The 19,739-nt window shown below is 36.1% G+C and overlaps 1 protein-coding gene across 2 annotated transcripts; it reads right to left on the reverse strand.

Moving 5' to 3' along the window:
- Positions 1-268: 268 nt before the first annotated feature.
- Positions 269-14,506, reverse strand: LOC123544676 (putative nuclease HARBI1). 2 transcript variants are annotated; one of them, XM_053543154.1, is made up of 4 exons: positions 5,981-14,506; positions 2,967-3,256; positions 2,203-2,379; positions 269-1,975 (listed from the first exon to the last, which is right to left on the reverse strand). In XM_053543154.1, the coding sequence occupies exons 2-4, from the start codon at positions 3,060-3,062 to the stop codon at positions 1,466-1,468; spliced, it is 783 nt and encodes a 260-aa protein (XP_053399129.1). In that variant the 5' UTR covers positions 3,063-3,256; positions 5,981-14,506; the 3' UTR covers positions 269-1,465. The 2 variants fall into 2 exon arrangements, with proteins under 2 accessions (XP_053399129.1, XP_053399128.1); XM_053543153.1 differs by having other exon boundaries at positions 2,967-14,506.
- Between the last annotated feature and the right edge of the window lie 5,233 nt (positions 14,507-19,739).

A 19,739-nucleotide genomic window follows, 5' to 3' on the forward strand; every position in this document is an offset into this window, starting at 1 on the left:
GTAATTGAGAAATTAAGTTTCATACTCAAACTCAGCTGAGACTGAAAATGTTTTGTGAACACGGGGCCTGAGCACAATCTGCTCAGGGTGAACTATTGTGATCACATCTCTTCCTAGACCACTTGGCCAATTTCAACCAAACTTCACAGGAATATTCCTTGGGTGGTCCCTTTTCAAAATTGTTCAAAGAATACTATTCTATGCATAAATCTGGTTGCCATGTCAACAGACAGGAAGATCTTTGAAAAACATGTCAAAAACAGCTTGCTTGGTTTTGAAATCATTTTAATTAATCATTTTGTTTAAATCAATGAACATAGATATCATTTACTACTGCATAATACTGCAATAATTCTGAATAATTATGTGACTCCAAATTTGTTCAACATCGTATGACAAACAGTCAGTTTACAGATTGTGTTCCTAAGGATGTTTTAAAGGTGGTCTATCACATTTAAGCAAAATTTTATGACATTTATCACTTTTCATATATCCTAACAGAGATTTATTTAAGAACAGAACAGAACATGTCTTTATTAAAACTCAAAACATATTATAAATGTTACATGAGTTTAGAATATATAGAAAAGTTTTCAATAATCCATTTGGATTTGATATGGTATTAATTATGACAGTAGATATTGCAGTATACAATAAATAAATATCCTGTATAAAACTGAGATTATCGGTATTGAAAAATGCAGAATGATAAATAAATGGTAAATGAATGATGAATGGAAGGAATAAAATGACTCTTTCAATAGTGTCAGATCCCTGATAGAAATGTATATTTTATTGTTTTTTATAAAATATTGTAATTACCCCTCTTTACTATGAAGGTATTGTAAAAGTGGAGTTTTTCTTTTGATTTCAATATAATTTCTACTTTGCATTTGATAGACAATGAGAAGTAACATCAACCTAAACCAGATGGTAAGTTTTAAAACTGTGTAGCTTCCAAATTCATTTATTTTCAATCAATCTCTGTTACGCAACTAGGATAGACAAAAGGAGCTTATTGTAGTTTTACAAACTTGCATTTCTAATGAATTTTAGCTAAATATGTAATTGTTAATGTCAATCTTTAACAGATATAATACAATAGTTCTTTAATTCATACAATTCCCAAGCTAAGTATGTTTATCAAATTAATACTCTTATTTTGGTTCGGCAACCAGGATAATGATAGGAAAATCTAATTTTAGCAATACTTTCAGTGAAAATCTACATGTATTAATCACTCATAGCCCATTAATAAGTGTAAATATTCGAAGTTTTGAACAAATTCACTATTTGACAAAAATCTGATTAACCACCTTTAAAGATGTATGTGAACTACATAACAGAAATTCAGACAATGAATATCATTTGACTTGATTTCTTTTCCCTCTAACATATCACATTGATCCTGATATTTTAAGAAACACTAAATTTCTGCATATAAGTAGTACAACCATTGTTCTTATTATACAAATTGCAAAAGATGCATCCGTCGTGCTACTCCATGGTAACCATTTTGATACACATTACCATAGTTATTGGGATCTGCCTGGACATCATTTTCAATAAAGTTTTCGATGTCATCATCACATAATACACATAAGTTATGGCAGATGCACGCAGCGATTATAACTTTGCAAATATGTGCAGGGTTGTGGAGTGGGATTTCTCTAAGTCTTCTAAATCGACCTTTAAGATGTCCGATTGCACGCTCAACACACTGTCTCTGAGAAGAAAGCTTCATATTGAAACGTCTTTGTCGGGCATCTAAATTTCCAAAATTTTTGAAAGGAGAAATCAACCAGTTCCTTAAAGGATACGCATTATCTGCGAACAAATGTTCCCCGTTGGAAAACTGCTCTCCATTTTCAGCTCTTTGGTATAACTGCGAATTTCTCAAAACCCTAGCATCATGGGTACAGCCTGGCCAACCAGTATAAGCACTTGTTATTACAAGATCATGGTCTACTGTCAGCTAGACAAAAGAGAAAATAGTATTAGTCATGTTGTTTATTTAAGGAATGTACATAGATAAACAAACCGAGAAGTAGCATTGACGCAAACAATACTTAATGTATAGTTCATGTATTAACTGTTGCAGTATATTCTTAGTTGTTTGCATTACTTATAAAGGTTTCAGATTTCAGTCATATTTTTGGTTCCACACAATCCGCCTAGACACTACTATTGTACATTAATTACCTGTAACTGAATAGATGGATAACCCTTTCGATTGAAATAATCTGCATCCCCTCCTATTGCTGAAGACAGTCTGATGTGTGTTCCGTCTAAGAATCCAACTACGCCAGGAAATCCAGATGCCTGTTGAACAGCTGCAGCAATATCTCGACGTCTATTTTCATCTGGCCATCGGATGATCTGAAAAGTACAACAACCAGAGTGTCTTCTTTAAATAGCTTCCAGTAGTTTTTCATGGTAGTGTCCAGCTGTCTGGCAACCGGACGCGTAAGCCTGCATTCTAGCCTCTCCTCGAGGTATATTCACGCTGTCCCGTAATCAATTTCTTAATGAATTAACAAATATAATTTTAACTAATTATTTGTTTAAGTTATTAGTAATTCTTTTTATCGTAAGTAAAACTTATTTTGTGTATAAAACACTTAGATCATTAAGAAATCAATTACCAGACGTGTAGAAAATATCTACAAGAAACTGAGGGATGCAGAGGAAGGTTAGAAGGCAGGCTAGGCGTCTGGTCACCAGAGGGCTAGACACTTCATTTTTTCATTGGAAATGTTTTTTCAAAATGAGAATTTACATTTTTATTAAATATTGTATTTAAAAAAAAATCATGGTTTGTAGGGGTGACATTTTTGGTACATAATTTACTACATATATATGGATGAGTATCTACTGAAGTTCAGAAATGGTCATGTTATTTGGTTTTACAGCCCGATCAGTGTTGATCAAGACAACACAACTTAAATGAATTATTAATAATTTACCCTTTTCTGTAAAGATACAACAGCATTCACCACAGTCTTGAATATGAACCAGACTGTACTTATGGCCAATCCAAATAACTCTGCGACCTCTCTCATTGATGCTTGGTTACACAGATACCAAAGAAATACTATAAGCTGTTTATCAGGGGTAACAGGAAGGGGTCCACCTTTGTTTCGTCTTATAATTTCTGGTGATACCTATTCAAGCAGAACGTTGAAAACATGCCGGCTGATACGCATGTGTGATTGAAAGTAGTCTGCAGGTATTGTGTGTACAACATTACGGTAGCCTGAAACAAGAGGGCCATGAAGGCCCTGTATCGCTCACCTGACCTATTGACCTAAAGATCATCAAGATCAACATTCTGACCAAGTTTCATTAAGATATGGTCATATGTAGCCTCTAAAGTGTCAACTAGCTTTTCCTTTGATTGACCCGGTGACCTAGTTTTTGCCCCCACATGACCCAGATTTAAACTTGACCTAAAGATTATCAAGATTAACATTCTGATTAAGTTTCATGAAGATACAGTCATAAATGTGGCCTCTAGAGTGTTAACAAGCTTTTCCTTTGATTTGACCTAGTGACCTAGTTTTTTAACACACCTGACCCAGATTTAAACTTGACCTATAGATCATCAAGATTAACATTCTGACCAAGTTTCATTAAGATATGGTCATAAATGTGGCCTCTAAAGTGTTAACTAGCTATTCCTTTTATTTGACCCCCGTGACCTAGTTTTTGACCCGACATGACCAAGATTCGAACTTGACCTAAAGACCATCAAGTATAACATTCTGACTAAGTTTCATGAAGATATAGTCATAAATGTGGCCTCTAGAGTGTTAACAAGCTTTTCCTTTGATATGACCTAGTGACCTAGTTTTTGACTCCATCTAACCCAGATTTAAACTTGACCTAAAGATCATCAAGATTAACATTCTGACCAAGTTTCATTAAGATATGGTCATAAATGTGGCCTCTACAGTGTTAATTAGCTTTTCCTTTGATTTGACCTGGTGACCTAGTTTTTGACCCGACCCAGATTCAAAATTGCCCTAAAAATCATCAAGTTTAACATTCTGACTAAGTTTCATGAAGATATAGTCATAAATGTGGCCTCTAGAGTGCTAACAAGCTTTTCCTTTGATATGACCTAGTGACCTAGTTTTTGACCCCACCTAACCCAGATTTGAACTTGAGTTATAGATCATCAAGATTAACATTTTGACCAAGTTTCATTAAGATATGGTCATAAATGTGGCCTCTACAGTGTAAACTAGCTTTTCATTTGATTTGGCTTGGTGACCTAGTTTTTTATCCTACATGACCGCAATTCAAACTGGACCTTAAGATCATCAATATTAACAAACTGACCAAGTTTCATGAAGATACAGTCATAAATGCGGCTTCTACAGTGTTAACAAGCTTTTCCTTTGATTTGACCTGGTGACCTAGTTTATGAACCCAGATAACCAAATATCGAACTCGTCCAAGATTTTATTAAGGGTAACATTCTGACCAAGTTTCATTAAGATTGGGCCAAAAATGTGACCTCTAAAGTGTAAACAAGCTTTTTCTTTGATTTGACCTGGTGACCTAGTTTTTGACCCCAGATGACCCAATATCGAACTCGTCCAAGATTTTATTGAGGGTAACATCCTGACCAAGTTTCATTAAGATTGGGCCAAAATTGTGACCTCTAGAGTGTTAACAAGCTTTTCCTTTGATTTGACCTGATGACCTAGTTTTTGACCCCAGATGACCCAATATCGAACTCGTCCAAGATTTTATTGAGGGTAACATTCTGACCAAGTTTCATTAAGATTGGGCCAAAAATGCGACCTCTAGAGTGTTAACAAGCTTTTCCTTTGATTTGACCTGATGACCTAGTTTTTGATCCCAGATGACCCAATATCGAACTCGTCCAAGATTTTATTGAGGGTAACATTCTGACCAAGTTTCATTGAGATTGGGCCAAAAATGTGACCTCTAGAGTGTTAACAAGCTTTTCCTTTGATTTGACCTGATGACCTAGTTTTTGATCCCAGATGACCCAATATCGAACTCATCCAAGATCTTATTGAGGGTAACATTCTGACCAAGTTTCATTAAGATTGGGTCAAAAATGTGACCTCTAGAGTGTTAACAGTCAAATTGTTGACGACGGACGGACGGACGGACGGACGGACGGACGCCGGACACAGGGTGATCACTAAAGCTCACTTTGAGCACTTCGTGCTCAGGTGAGCTAAAAAGTGAGAAAATCGGCAATAACAAACAAAGCTTTTGAAATCGAATAGGTTATAGCCTCACTGTACCAATTCTCGAACGGTACCATCTCTCGACCAACGTTGACATAACACTAGATTATCGGTATCTGTAGAGGTGCTTTACATACCTGGATACAAGATTTTTATGCTAATTGTTTAGTTTATTTCTTTTCGTTTTGATGAGAATAAATATTTATCCACGGACTTTTCAAGTGAAAACAATAAAACACTGTTGACAAAACTTGTTTTGATTTAGTGGCATGATGCCTAAAAGGTCAAAGGTCGAGAATTGGTTCTCTGAAGTTCGTCAATATCTACCATTACTGTCTGTATTTAAAAATGCCGTATAACTTCATGAAGTGGAATAAACATGCAAAATAAGAATACACAGCTTTGAAAAGGGTCTGTCTTCTAGCCAATGTCAGTGAAACATGTGAAAATACTTTAATAGTCTTTATTTACTTGGTAAATGGTGCAAAATGGGTCGAGAAATGGTACAGTGAGGCTAGTATTAAGGCTCGCGTAGTGCATACACAGATTACTTGCTAATGCTTCTGAAAATGACGCTTAGCTTGAACAGCTAATATCCCTAATCAGTTTTTACATTATTTATTAAAAAATATGACTAACAATCAAGTTATGAGTCTTAGTCATGCATGTTGCTAACGAACATAAAACTATGTACTGTCCAAAATATGACTGTCCGAAAAATTATACATTCAATGCTTATGCTGATATACCTGTAATTCTTGGAATGTGCCTTCGCTTCAACAGAAGTTTAGCTATTACTGCATTAGAACATTGCATTCTAATCATAGTTCCCATGTTTTCATATTCGCTATCAAGTATCTCCATAAATATTAAATACAGCCTGTGAAAACTTCTGAAGTTCGCCATCTTACTTCCGACAATAGTCTCGGGTTGTTCGTTTTAGCTGCCGTACTAACCGGACATGCGCAAAGAAGTTACCGTAGACACCGGAGAGTTTACGCCAAAAGTCAACCATTAACTGCTGAACAATATTGATATACTCTTTTCAAATCTAAAGCATAGAATGCTATGAGTAAAAAAGTTATGTATCTTGTTCATCTAAATCTGCAGTCCTCTGTTTAATGTGTTAACCATTGCAGCATGGATGTTGGAATATAACTGCCGTTGGCCTCCATCTGACAGGTGTACACCGTCTGCTGAGAAGTCAGTGGACTGGGCCACTGCGACCAAATTCCATTTATACGTCAAAAAGTAACCTGAGTATGCGGATGTTCTTGAATCCATGCTGATAACAGATAATTTGAGTCATCAACCCGGTGATTACACCAAGAGGTGTAGCGGCCTGTTTCAGAAGGTTGACATTGGCAAATATAGCAGATTAGCACTCTTTTGACGTATTTAAGAAATATCAACCTGTCCGCAAGATCCACAATTCATAAATAAACAGTGTTGAGGTCTGCCTCTGTTCAAGAGAAATCGTTTGTTCTAATCATGAGAACCATAACGTCTGTAGAAAAATTATCAATGTCCGACAACTTATTCCGTAGTGTTTCGACGTTAGCTCCAGGATAACAAGAATATTTGACCAATGACGACAACCATAGTTTTAAATGGAAATGTCACAAAAGAATGACCAAAAATCTGGATGTAAACAGCCATTCTGAATTATTTAACGAAGTTTACAGTCCAACGCCGTGTACAGGAAAACATTGAAATTTACAAGTATATCCCATCCGTACTGCAGTAAACCAGAGTGTAACTGTTAACAAATATGTTGTGTATTAGATTACCATAGATATTCAACCAAATCACTTAAGATAAAACCAGAAATTAGCCAAAATAAAACTAAAGAAAGAAGCGTGCTATTCACTCTTGAATGCTGACGAAGAAGGAAGATGCCGTTTCTCGATTGGTTCAACGGTATCACGTGATAAAAGGAATTCATTGATTGGCTTTTACCGTAGTATATAAATTAACATAATTCAGAATAGGACCGATTCGCCCAAAATGTACAACAATGACATAAATAATTTTATCTACCTATAAAATTCATTTGTCATATGATGTAGGTGATGATCTGGAACAACTACTTCAAGTTTGAATCAAATGCATTTCGTAATAACTGTGTGGTGGGAGACATAATTCTAAGTAAAAGGGGGTATAATTCGTGAAATATTGGTGTCAGAGTTATGCACCTTGTGTCATATGATGTTGGTGATAAGGTGGAACAACTATTTTAAGTTTGAATAAAATCCATTTATAGAGTGAAAGTGTATGAAAACTTTAACCTGAAATTCTAAGTAAAAAGGGGGGATAATTCATGAAATATTGGTGCAAGAGTTACGGCCCTTGTGTCATATGATGTGAGTAATGATGATGAATAACTGTTTGAATCAAATCCATACAGTAATTACTGAGATATAGTGAAAATGCATCAAAACTTTAACCTGAAATTCTAAGTAAAAGGGGGGATAATTCATTAAATACTGGTACCAGAGTTATGGGCCTTGTGTCATATGATGTGGAACAACTACTTTCAGTTTGAATCAAATTCATTTTGGAATAACTGAGATAGAGTGAAAGTGCATCAAATCTTTCTGAAATTCTAAGTAAAAAGGGGGTGGGGGGGGGGGGGGGGAATTCATGAAATGTTGGTGTGAGAGTTATGGCTATTATGCCATATGATGTGGGTGATGATCAGGAATAACTATTTTAAATTTAAAGCAAATCCATCAATTAATTACAGAAATAAGGAGAAAAAAGAGGAAGTGTAAAAAAAACTTTAACCAAGGTGGGGACACGGAAAGGCACCAACACTGACGCTGAGGTGAGTAGGATAGCTCTCCATATACTTCGTTTAATCGAGCTAAAAAAGCTAGTGTAAAATACCACCTCAAAGGTCTGAAAATAGACAATCAACCATTCTGTTAGTGCCTTGAGGACTCACTTAGTTAAAAAGGAGGGCATGGCACATAACTTATCTTCAAATTCCATTCAGTTGCGTTAGACTGGTCATCCAGTTTCAGCGAGTTGCAGGGTTTTGACCGTCTGTGGGCAGAGAGGATGTGTAAATCCTTCCCTACTGCATTTTGTTTAATAAAGAAAAAAATCATACATATAATTATATTGATGAACTTCTAATGTTTAATTTACAACTTGTGCTTTTTTATCAGACAGTTATATCATTAAAATCTTATGCTATTTAACTTCTAAATACATATGTAGAGACAGAGACTCATGATTATTATTTATTTACTATAATATCATCATTTAATAAAGGAACTTGTCTAGTATTATGTGTTGTGTTTTTGCCATCTCTTCTTGAATCACCAAATGGGCTGTGGCCACCACTGAGACATAGTAGTGCTAATGTATTATTGAGCTTAAAACCAAATATAAGATGTGAATGTGACAATGTAAAACCAAGGGAAAGACTATTACAAGTTAGAATAGTTGCAACAAAGAGTTGGATATTTGTGACTAGTTGATAAAATTAATTGTTCATCTACATCCGGTACTAAGCTTATAAAACTTATTACATTACAGGATATCATTAATTAAATGACTGCGTATGTGCAAGTTTCAATTCTAAAGTGCTACCACCAAAGTTCACACTCTGATGTACCTGTTCCCGTCTTTTCTATTGTTGTGCATTTCAGTTTTCCTTTTATAACATTCTTATTCTAGTTCTATTTGTTATATCTAACACATCATTTGACCTTGTCTTTTTTATTATTGGCCTTAGGAAAAAACCGAGACCACTTTTCTGTGGTACAACATGGATGGTACCTCCAATTTTTAGGTGTATTTTGACATATCTGTACATTGTAAGAATTTTTTTTTTCTTTTTTGTTATTTTTCTTCCCTTTGTTGTTCTTGTCCTTTGTCAGGAACAAGTAATTCAGATGCAGCTTCAATCTGTTCAAGTACTCAAAAAGGTCTTGTGACCTGTTTGTTTCAAGATATTTGATTCAAATGAATACAAACAGCCACTTGTGCACTGTTCAAGTTGCAACTTCAAAGTGCTTACCAATTCCTTGCCAGCTCAGATCTCTGTTGTAGCTTACGTCCCGGCTGAAAAAATGCCAAGTTTTTCTGTGGAAAACGAAATAATCACTGCAGCTTTTTTGCGGAGTATTCTGACTCCGTTTCCACAGAGTTTTAGCGGAAAAATCGAGTTGAGACTGCGGAAAAATGTTTCCTCTGTAAGAAAATAATTGCGGAAATCCAGATATAAACGTGCGGAAAAATTGAGTAGAAATATTTAGTTTGCGGAAACCTATGGACATAAAAAAATTGTGTGAAACCTGCAGACAATTTTTTGGGAAACCTGCAGACACTGTGCAGAAACCTGCGGACATCTGTGCTGAAATTTTTGAATCAGAAACTTGGGTAATAAGTGTGTATTTCAGAGGGTTTTTTTTTTGAAGAAGAACACGTACCTTACTTCTGTTGAAATTTTCCCCATCAATCCACCAAAAGAAAGGTTCCAGCACAAAAACATGGTTCTTTTGGGTACATGGCAAGGTGTTTGGAAGCCAAACATGGGATTGTTCCTGAAACCTCTTGTTAAAGATCTGATAGACCTGTATGAAAATGGTTTTGCATTCAACATTGTAGGTACAGATGTTGTTTCTAGAGCTATGCTTGTTGTTGCTATGATGGATTTACAGGCGCAGGCATATGTTTTGAATATGACCCAACATAATGGGGAATATGGATGCTTGTATTGTTTAGAGAAAGGTGAAACAACAGCAAGTGGTGTTGGACACTGCAGAGCCTATCCATTCAAAGATGAACCTTAACCTCTTCATACAGAAGAACAAGCTCAAGCACTGAGTGCAACTGCTGCCTGAGAAATGGGTATCTGACAAAAAGGTTTTTATGGGCAAAATGTGTTCATGCATCTCCCCTATTTTTCAATGACATCAAATGTTGTTATTGATTACATGCATGGAATTTTATTAGGTGTAGCAAAAAAACTACTGGAGCTGTGGTTTGAAGGAAAATACTCCGACAAGACATGGTATATTGGGGACAAAATAAAGGAAGTTGACAGAGTACTGAAAAAGATCCAACCACCCTACTTTATTCATCGAAGACCAAGATCAGTTCACAAGACATATCAACACTGAAAGGCATCTGAGCTACGTAACTGGCTCTTATTCTTTTCCCTTCCTTGTATGAAAAGTTGCCTTTCAACTGTATGTTTGATACATTACAGTTGTCTTGTGGAAGCAACTTACATATTGCTTTGGGAAGGTATAGCTTGAGACGACCTTCAAAGAGCTGAATGTTTACTTAAGGCATTTACAAAAAAAAAGTTTCAGCCGTGTATGTCCTCAACTTCAGGAGTATGAACATTCACAACCTAATACTCATATTACAAGTTACATCACACATCAAAAAGTAGGGGCCCCTTTGGGGCTAGTCATGCTTTCCTTTCGAATCATTCAATGGTGATATAAATGTAAGGATGTGTTTTGGCACTCTTCAAGCAGAGAAAAGAATACCTGACTTGACTTGCTTCTGGTATATTCCTGTCAGCAACTGAGTGTGTCCTGCCGAATCGAGTGCCCCATTTAGACAGGTATGAATATCATTAATTCTTGGATATTCCTTTGTTTCAGTGTAAGAGCGAATTATAAATGTATATTACAGTGTTCAGGAGTGAAATATATTTCAATCTTACACTGAAACAAACAAATTTTCTATTTATTTCATGTGCTTTTAATGGTTTTAACCAAATTATATCCAGTTTGTTAAGGCATCATGACGTCATAATGTCATGACACCGGGATATCTTTGTACAAAAACTGTAATTAGTTATATTATGTTTGCTGTTATTTTATATTTTATTATAAAAGCATGTATACATTTATAATCATTTTCTCATATGGCTATACAGAAAACTTCTTGTATGAAACTACCGGCCTGATTTGAAAATAATTTTACTTTTAAGAAAATTTCAACTATATTTTCTCATAATTCTTTTGATTGACCTTGATTATGATTTTTTGACCTTCTTGTCCAAGTGCAATGATAACAGGTAAGCCATATAGGGTCATTATGACCCTCTTGTTTACATTTTTTTTCTAGCTTGTTTTACAAAAGTCCAGGCCTCCAAGATTTTAAAATTATTATTTTTATTAGCAGTATAGTTAAGTGTGAAATAAAAACATTTGAAATGCAAGTTGAACACTAGTACTAAGTCATCTCATTGTTTTAATGCGGAAACCAATACCAAAATATTTCAGAATTATGGTTATTTAGATGGAACGTGAAAGGTTCAAAGCTTCTTCACAAAATACATCGCCCCTCCCCCAAAACTTTGTTTGTGGGTGTATAATGAAGAGACATCAAAGTCCCTTTCTGAAAGTTTGTTCATTTTAGATAAATTTAGAAAAATAAATCAGAAACATTGTCATAACAATTAATACAGTCAACAATGTAAAAAAGACTAAAAAATGGTTTCCTGATAGTGTACTCAAGACAAACAATCTACCAGAAAAAGAACTGCAATCTGTTTGGGATAAGTGGACGACCAATAAATTAAGAAGGAAAACATCAGCTGTTAAACAGATCAAACTGCAGGCATCAAAATCAAACCCACGTCATCAAGCAACAAAAGCTTTTTCATTCACAAAACACTTAACATCTGAGTCCATCTGCACAGCTAAACCACTTTTAAAGGCACAAATGTCTTCTTACAAGATCAAAACGAAAAGTTAATTGGTTTAAAGCAATCATTATATAACACAATATATGTACTTTAGAAACAGCAATGAAAGCAATAAGAAATGTTGAGGAGAAAATATCCAACGTTGAAGGCAAAAACCGAGAATTAAAAAAGAAACAAGAGCTCGTCGAACACGAAATGCCCCCCTTGATGCATTCAGTAATTGCACAAGAAACAGAAACTATATGCTCACTGTAAACAAAAGTTCTACCATTCTGGTTCAACCTGACCTTGACCTTTAACCTATTAACCTAACAACAGAGTACAGAGTGATCTTGGCGCCATCCACTGAGCCATTTGTGAATGTTCTAAATTTAACAACTATCTCAAGGTCAAAATATTCAAATTTGAAGGCTGTAGCTTGAGAAATGTGAAAGTAGGTCACTAGGTCAAAATCAAGGTTTTGGAACAAAAAACTATGCATGTGGTCCAAATTTGAAGCCTGTACCTTCAAAAATGTGAAAGTAGGTCACTAGGACAATGTCAATGTCAAAGTTTATTTCGGTACATAAACCTATGCATGTGGTCCAAATTTGAAGGCTGTAGCTACAAAAATGTGAAAGTAGGTCACTAGGTCAAGATCAAGGTCAACTCATGTCAAGGTTCATCTTGCCACTCAAAACTATACATGTGGTCCAAATTTGAATGATGTAAGATATGGACATGAAGATTTTAAGTTTTTCCCTATATAAGTCTATATGAACCATATGACCCCTGGGGTGGGGCCATATTTGACCCTAGAGGGATAATTTGAACAAACTTGGTAGAGAACCACTAAATGGTGCTACATTACAAAATATCAAAGCCATAGTCTTTGTGGTTTGGACAAGAAGATTTTCAAAGTTTTTACCTATAGATATAAGTCTATGTAAACCAAGTGACCCCCAGGGCGGAGCCATATCTGACCCTAAGGGAATACTTTGAACAATCTTAGTAGAGGATCATTAGATGATGTCATATACAAAATATCAAAGCCCTAGGCCCTGTGGTTTTGGAAAAGAGGTTTTTCAAAGTTTTTTCCTATATAAGTCTATATAAACGGGGTGGGGCCATATTTGACCCTAGGGAAATAATCTGAACAATCTTGGTAGAGGACCATTAGATTTTGCTACATACCAAATACCAAAGCCCTAGGCCCTATTGTTTTGGATAAGAAATCAGAAACCGTTTAACTGTTCCTGGCCAATATGACCTTGACCTTTGACCTAATGACCTCAAAATCAATAGGGGTCATCTGCTGGTGATGACCAACCTCCCTATCAATTTTCCTGAAACTAGGCAGAAGCGTTCTCGAGTTATTGCCTGGAAACCATTTTACTGTTCCAGGTCACTGTGACCTTGACCTTTGATATACTGACCTCAAAATCAATAGGGGTCATTTGCTGGTGATGACCAACCTCCCTATCAACTTTCAAGACCCTAGGCCTAAGCGTTCTTGAGTTATCATCTGGAAACCGTTTTACTGTTCAGGGTCACTGTGACCTTGACCTTTGACATAATGATCTCAAAATCAATAGGGGTCATCTGCTGGTGATGACCAACCTCCCTATCAACTTTCATGATCCTAGGCCCAAGTGTTCTTGAGTTATCATCCGGAAACCATTTTACTGTTCAGGGTCACTGTGACCTTGACCTTTGAAATACTGACCTCAAAATCAATAGGGGTCATCTGCTGGTGATGACCAACCTCCCTATCAACTTTCATGATCCTAGGCCCAAGCGTTCTTGAGTTATCATCCGGAAACCGTTTTACTGTTCAGGGTCACTGTGACCTTGACCTTTGACATAATGACCTCAAAATCAATAGGGGTCATCTGCTGGTGATGACCAACCTCCCTATCAACTTTTATGATCCTAGGCCCAAGTGTTCTTGAGTTATCATCCGGAAACCATTTTACTGTTCAGGGAAACTGTGACCTTGACCTTTGACATACTGACCTCAAAATCAATAGGGGTCATCAGATTCTGCTGGTGATGACCAACCTCCATATCAACTTTCATGATCCTAGGCCCAAGCGTTCTTGAGTTATCATCCGGAAACGGATTGGTCTACATTCCGACTGACCAACCAACATCTGCAAAACAATATACCCCTCCTTCTTCGAAGGGGGGCATAACTAGATAGACAAACTATAGTTTCGTAGGAATTACGAAGACCAGTTACAAATTCAATGCAAAATGAACACTTGATTGGAAAATCTTAAAATTATTCCGACTAGTTCACAAATTAAAATCCCCAGTACTATTGGAAAGCTTTTCTGTTATTCTGTCATTAAATTTCAACATGAAAACGACGTTTAGCATTTCAACCCAAGCGGTAGAAAAAAACATTTGAATATGTATAGCTCGTTTAAATGGGTCAACTCGAGGGTTCAACGGAATAAGGGCGTAACTACATTTTTGAAAACTTTACAAGAGAAGAAAAAAACTACTTTGTTTTCTTCTGTGTTCAGTCACATACAAATTTACCAAAGTTTTTCACTTAATATTAGACATGTTATATGAAACATTAAACAACATGAATGAAATTTGACAAAATAACAGTATATTTTAAAACATTTGACTTAAGCCCTTATTGCATGATTTTTCATGTAAATCTGGAGTAATTTTATATGCAAGATGGGCGTAAGTGGACTTACGCCTTTATTGCAGGAAATTTTCTGTTGAAGTTGGTAAAATTGTGTCATGCAACAAGGTAGTATGTACAAAAAAGTAAATACAACTAAAGCATACTAGCACTTTTATACTCATTTTAAATGAAACATTTAAGAACATAATTGAAACTGAAAAATATAACAGCCTATTTTAAAGTATCAGACTTAAAAGCAAGATTTTTTCATGTAAATCCGGAGAGATTGTACATGTATTTGCAAAATGGGCAAAAGTGTTCTTTTGCAGTAAAATTTCAATTAAAGTTTCTGGTGAATTTAATATTTTTTTCACGTAAAATGGTATTACTATACAACAGAATACAATCATAAAAAACTAATTTATGTCTGCATTTTCTTTAATTAAACTGAATATTACACATCTCATTTTTTTTCCTCCAGACCTGAATGAATATCTTTCTATTTGGCACTATAATAAAGGGAAAACAACAACAAAAAAAGACTTTAAAATAGCAAAGCGGTATATAGGGAGTCTATCAAATATCAAATAGGACAAATGAAATCTGTCAGTCACTCTATTTCTTAAATTTCGGTCTTGCAAGCTTTATCAAAGACAAATGACATTAATTGTATATCTGACAAAATGAAAACACCACAAAATACAGGACATGACAGGAGATGGCCTCAGTTACCACAGCACAGTAACAGCATCTCTGCTGCATGTTATAACATGGCAATTTTCCTTGCCTATTATATAATTAATAAACTGAAACGGGGAGCGGTAGTCTAGTGGATAAGGTGTCAACCGCTCATTCATGGGGTCGCTGGTTTGAGCCCCACTGGGGTCACAACCATGACCTCTCATATGACACCAGTATTGGATTTTCCAGAAGCAGACACAAGAGTGGTTCCAAACTGAAAACTAGATGTGTGTATAAAGGACACAGGTGCCCCCACCTCCTGTCACTGTACATTATTATTATTATTATACCAGGTTTATATAGCGCCCTTTTCATGATCAATTTCACGTTCAAAGGCGCTTTACCTAGTTCAAATGCAGCCACACAGGGCGCATAATTCATCCTCTACTAGTACAGACACAGAGCGATCTGACCAGAGGGACAGAGTGAGACAAAGCCCCCACGACAGAGAGATTTGAAATCAGATACAGGCTTGTCCGGCTAACTTAGCTTAGCTCGTTGCGAATAGACAGCCTGGTTCTTTGACGTGCCCAGTGTATAGCACTGATACATGCAAGGATTGCCTGGGTTCCTGACCAGTACACCTCTAGTTGGGTGGGAAACACTGATAAGCGTTTCTGAAAATTCCAGAGTAGCTGACGGAGATCAAACCCCCGACCTCAGAATTGGAAGGCCAGTGTGCAAACCACTGAGCTATCCGTCCACCTATACATCACAGTTTCATGACTCTGGGTGAAATATCTTAGATACATGCAGCACAATTAAATGTTTCATCACTTTAATGTGTATTTTTCGCTAAGTCAAAGACCATAACTCCTGAGTTTTGAATGAAATCCCAAACAGAACACCCAAATGTAAAAGTTCACATATTATAACAATCCCCTGATGTTTTCTGACTCTAATTCAAATACTTCTTGAGATACAGGCAACACAAACTTTTTTGCAATTATGCATTTTTTTTACTTAATCAAGGCCCATAACACTAGTATGACCAAAAGAAATCCTGAATGAAACCTTAGGTGCACAAATTTCCATGCTGAATAATATTTTTCCTCTTTGACCCGTGGTCAAATACGTTTTAAGATAAAGTGTGACACAAACTTTTATATTCATTTTATGCATATTTTTTATTAAGTGAAGGGCCATAACTCTGGTCTGGCTGAGTAAAATCACAAACAAAACCCAAGGGGGCAGGCACAGAACTGCTGAATAATAATCCTGTAATGTTTCATAATCTCTAATGTCAAATACTTTCTGAGTTACTGTTATATGACACAGACTTAAAATAAAATGTTGGTCAGCTGTGAGAGATCCAAATTAAAATACTAGCTAGGTGCACAATTTCACTTAATGGAGCTTGATGACACTTTGTAAAATACTTTTTTTGAGATATGCACAACATAAATTTGGACGAAAATACAAGGGCAACTCAAAGTGCCTCCATCCAACCCTTGCTCAGGAAATTTTGGATGGCTCAAAAATCACACAGTGACTGTAACAATGTTAATACCAAAAGAATCTGTATAGTTGCAGATTTAGCATGCCTATCATTTGACATATTCCACCTGAGCACAATGCAAGAACCACAAATTGTTTTATAAGTAAATATAAGAAGATAAAAATGCCCAGGAACTTTGCTGAAATGGCATAGAAAATATGTGGTATGTACCTGCATACAAAACAAGAGCACAGCCTTGTGGGTGCAGACACTCATCTGATTTTATTGTCTCTGTATAATAGAAATATTGTCTACCCATGATTTTCTAAGTTCAAAAAGGGCCATAATTCTTGCAAAAACAATTTAAAATTACGGTACTTGCTTTGCAGAGTCAGCTTTAATAGCGAATACCTTCACCAAGAATTAAAGCAATAGCTTTGACCTTTAAGGAGAAAAGTTGACCTAAATGCAAAATTTAACTAAAAAAAAAACTAAAACAAGAGGACCATGATGGTCCTGAATCGCTCACCTCTTCCCACATGACCCAGTTTTGAGTATGACGTCGTTTTTTCTATTATTTGATATGCTGACCTAGTTTTTGAGCTCATGTGACCCAGTTTTGAACTTGACCTAGATATTATCAAGATAAAAATTCTGACCAATTTTCATGAAGATTCATTGAAAAATATGGTCTCTAGGTTTTTCTATTATTTGACCTATTGACCTAGTTTTCGAAGGTACGTGACCCTGTTTCGAACTTTACCTAGATATCATCAAGGTGAACATTCTCACTAATTTTCATGAAGATCTCATGAAAAATATGGCCTCTAGAGAGGTCACAAGGTTTTTCTATTTTTATACCTACTGGCCTAGTTTTTGACCGCACATGACCCAGTTTCGAAACTGACCTAGATATCATCAAGGTGAACATTCAGATCAATTTTCATGAAGATCCATTGAAAAATATGGCCTCTAGAGAGGTCAAAAGATTTCAATAATTTTAGACCTACTGACCTAGTTTTTGACCACAGTTGACTCAGTTTCAAACCTAACCTAGATATCATCAAGATTAACATTCAGACCAACTTTCATACAGATCCCATGAAAAGTATGGCCTCTAGAGATGTCACAAGGTTTTTTATTATTTGACCTACTGACCTAGTTTTTTATGGCACGTGACCCAGTTTCAAACTTGACCCAGATATCATCAAGGTGAACATTCTGACCAATTTTTATGGAGATCCATTCACAAGTATGGCCTCTAGAGAGGTCACAAGGTTTTTCTATTATTTGACCTACTGACCTAGTTTTTGATGGCACGTGACCCACTTTCGAACTTGACCTAGATATCATCAAGATGAACATTCAGATTAACTTTCATACAGATCCCATGAAAAATATGGCCTCTAGAGAGCTCACAAGGTTTTTCTATTATTTGACCTACTGACTTAGTTTTTGAAGGCACGTGACCCACTTTCGAACCTGACCTAGATATCATCAAGGTGAACGTTCTGACCAATTTTCATGAAGATGTCATGAAATATATGGCCTCTAGAGAGGTCACAAGGTTTTTCTATTTTTAGACCTACTGACCTAGTTTTTGATAGCACCTGACCCAGTTTCGAACTTGTTCTAGATATCATCAAGATGAACATTCTGACCAACTTTCATACAGATCCCATGAAAAATATGGCCTTTAGAGAGGTCACAAGGTTTTTCTATTATTTGACCTACTGACCTAGTTTTTGACGGCATGTGACCGAGTTTCGAACTTGACCTAGATATCATCAAGGTGAACGTTCTGACCAATTTTCATGAAGATCTTGTGAAATATATGGCCTCCAGAGAGGTCACAAGGTTTTTCTATTTTAAGACCTACTGACCTAGTTTTTGATGGCACGTGACCCAGTTTCGAACTTGACCTAGATATCATCAAGATGAACATTCTGACCAACTTTCATAAAGATCCCATGAAAAATGTGACCTCTAGAGTGGTCACAAGGTTTTTCTATTTTTAGACCTCTGACCTAATTTTTGACCGCACGTGACCCAGTTTCAAACTTGACCTAGATATCATCAAGATGAACATTCTGATTAACTTTCATGAAGATCCCATGAAAAATGTGACCTCTAGAGTGGTCACAAGGTTTTTCTATTTTTAGACCTACTGACCTAGTTTTTGACCGCACGTGACCCAGTTTCGAACTTGACCTAGATATCATCAAGATGAACATTCTGGCCAATTTTCATAAAGATCCAATGAAAAATGTGACCTCTAGAGTGGTCACAAGCAAAAGTTTACGGACGGACGCACGGACTGACGGACGGACGACAGACACCGCGCGATCACAAAAGCTCACCTTGTCACTTTGTGACAGGTGAGCTAAAAACTGATATTTTCCTATTCCAAAAGGGGCCATGATTCTTGTAAAAAGCAGGATGGAGTTATGTTTCTTGCTGTACATAGTCAGTTACTGATGTTGAACAAGTGTTGCAAGTTTTAAAGCATGCGGACACTGATGCAGACGTTGATGCCTATCAAGCGATGACAATAACTCATCAGTTTTAAAAAAAAAAAATTAGATAAGCTAAAAAGCTTCGAATATTACCAAACTGGCTTCATGTATTATTATGTTACTGAATAATACAGTCACACTTACATTTCAAAGAATGTATGCTGTATGTCTTAGGCTGTGGCTGTTCACTGTAAACTATAGCCTGAAGTACTGGCTTTTGATGTATGACACCTTTTTGATTTTCATTTTATTATTAAAGTAACTAAATGTAAAAAAAAACAAGAGATCACAGAGTGATCTTGGCGCCCACCAATGTGCCATTTTTGAGTGTTCCAAATTTCAAGACTTATTGACTAGCTCAAGGTCAAATTTCATTTCCGTACACAACACAAATTTATGCATGTGGTCCAAATTTGAAGCCTGTACATTCAAAAATGTGAAAGTAGGTCACTAGGTCAATGTCAAGGTCAAAGTTTGTTTCAGTACACAAAACTATGCATGTGGT

The sequence above is a fragment of the Mercenaria mercenaria genome, chromosome 5 (genome assembly GCF_021730395.1).
Source record: "Mercenaria mercenaria strain notata chromosome 5, MADL_Memer_1, whole genome shotgun sequence".
In the NCBI taxonomy this organism is placed as follows: Eukaryota; Metazoa; Mollusca; class Bivalvia; order Venerida; family Veneridae; genus Mercenaria; species Mercenaria mercenaria.

Excerpts from the sequence above, each read along its gene's own strand:
- LOC123544676 (XM_053543154.1), bottom strand. The coding sequence starts at position 3,062 with ATGAGAGAGGTCGCAGAGTTATTTGGATTGGCCATAAGTACAGTCTGG. Across the intron at positions 2,380-2,966 it reads TTGTATCTTTACAGAAAAGG|ATCATCCGATGGCCAGATGA; the intron begins GTAAATTATTAA and ends TGTACTTTTCAG. Across the intron at positions 1,976-2,202 it reads ATCCATCTATTCAGTTACAG|CTGACAGTAGACCATGATCT; the intron begins GTAATTAATGTA and ends TCTTTTGTCTAG.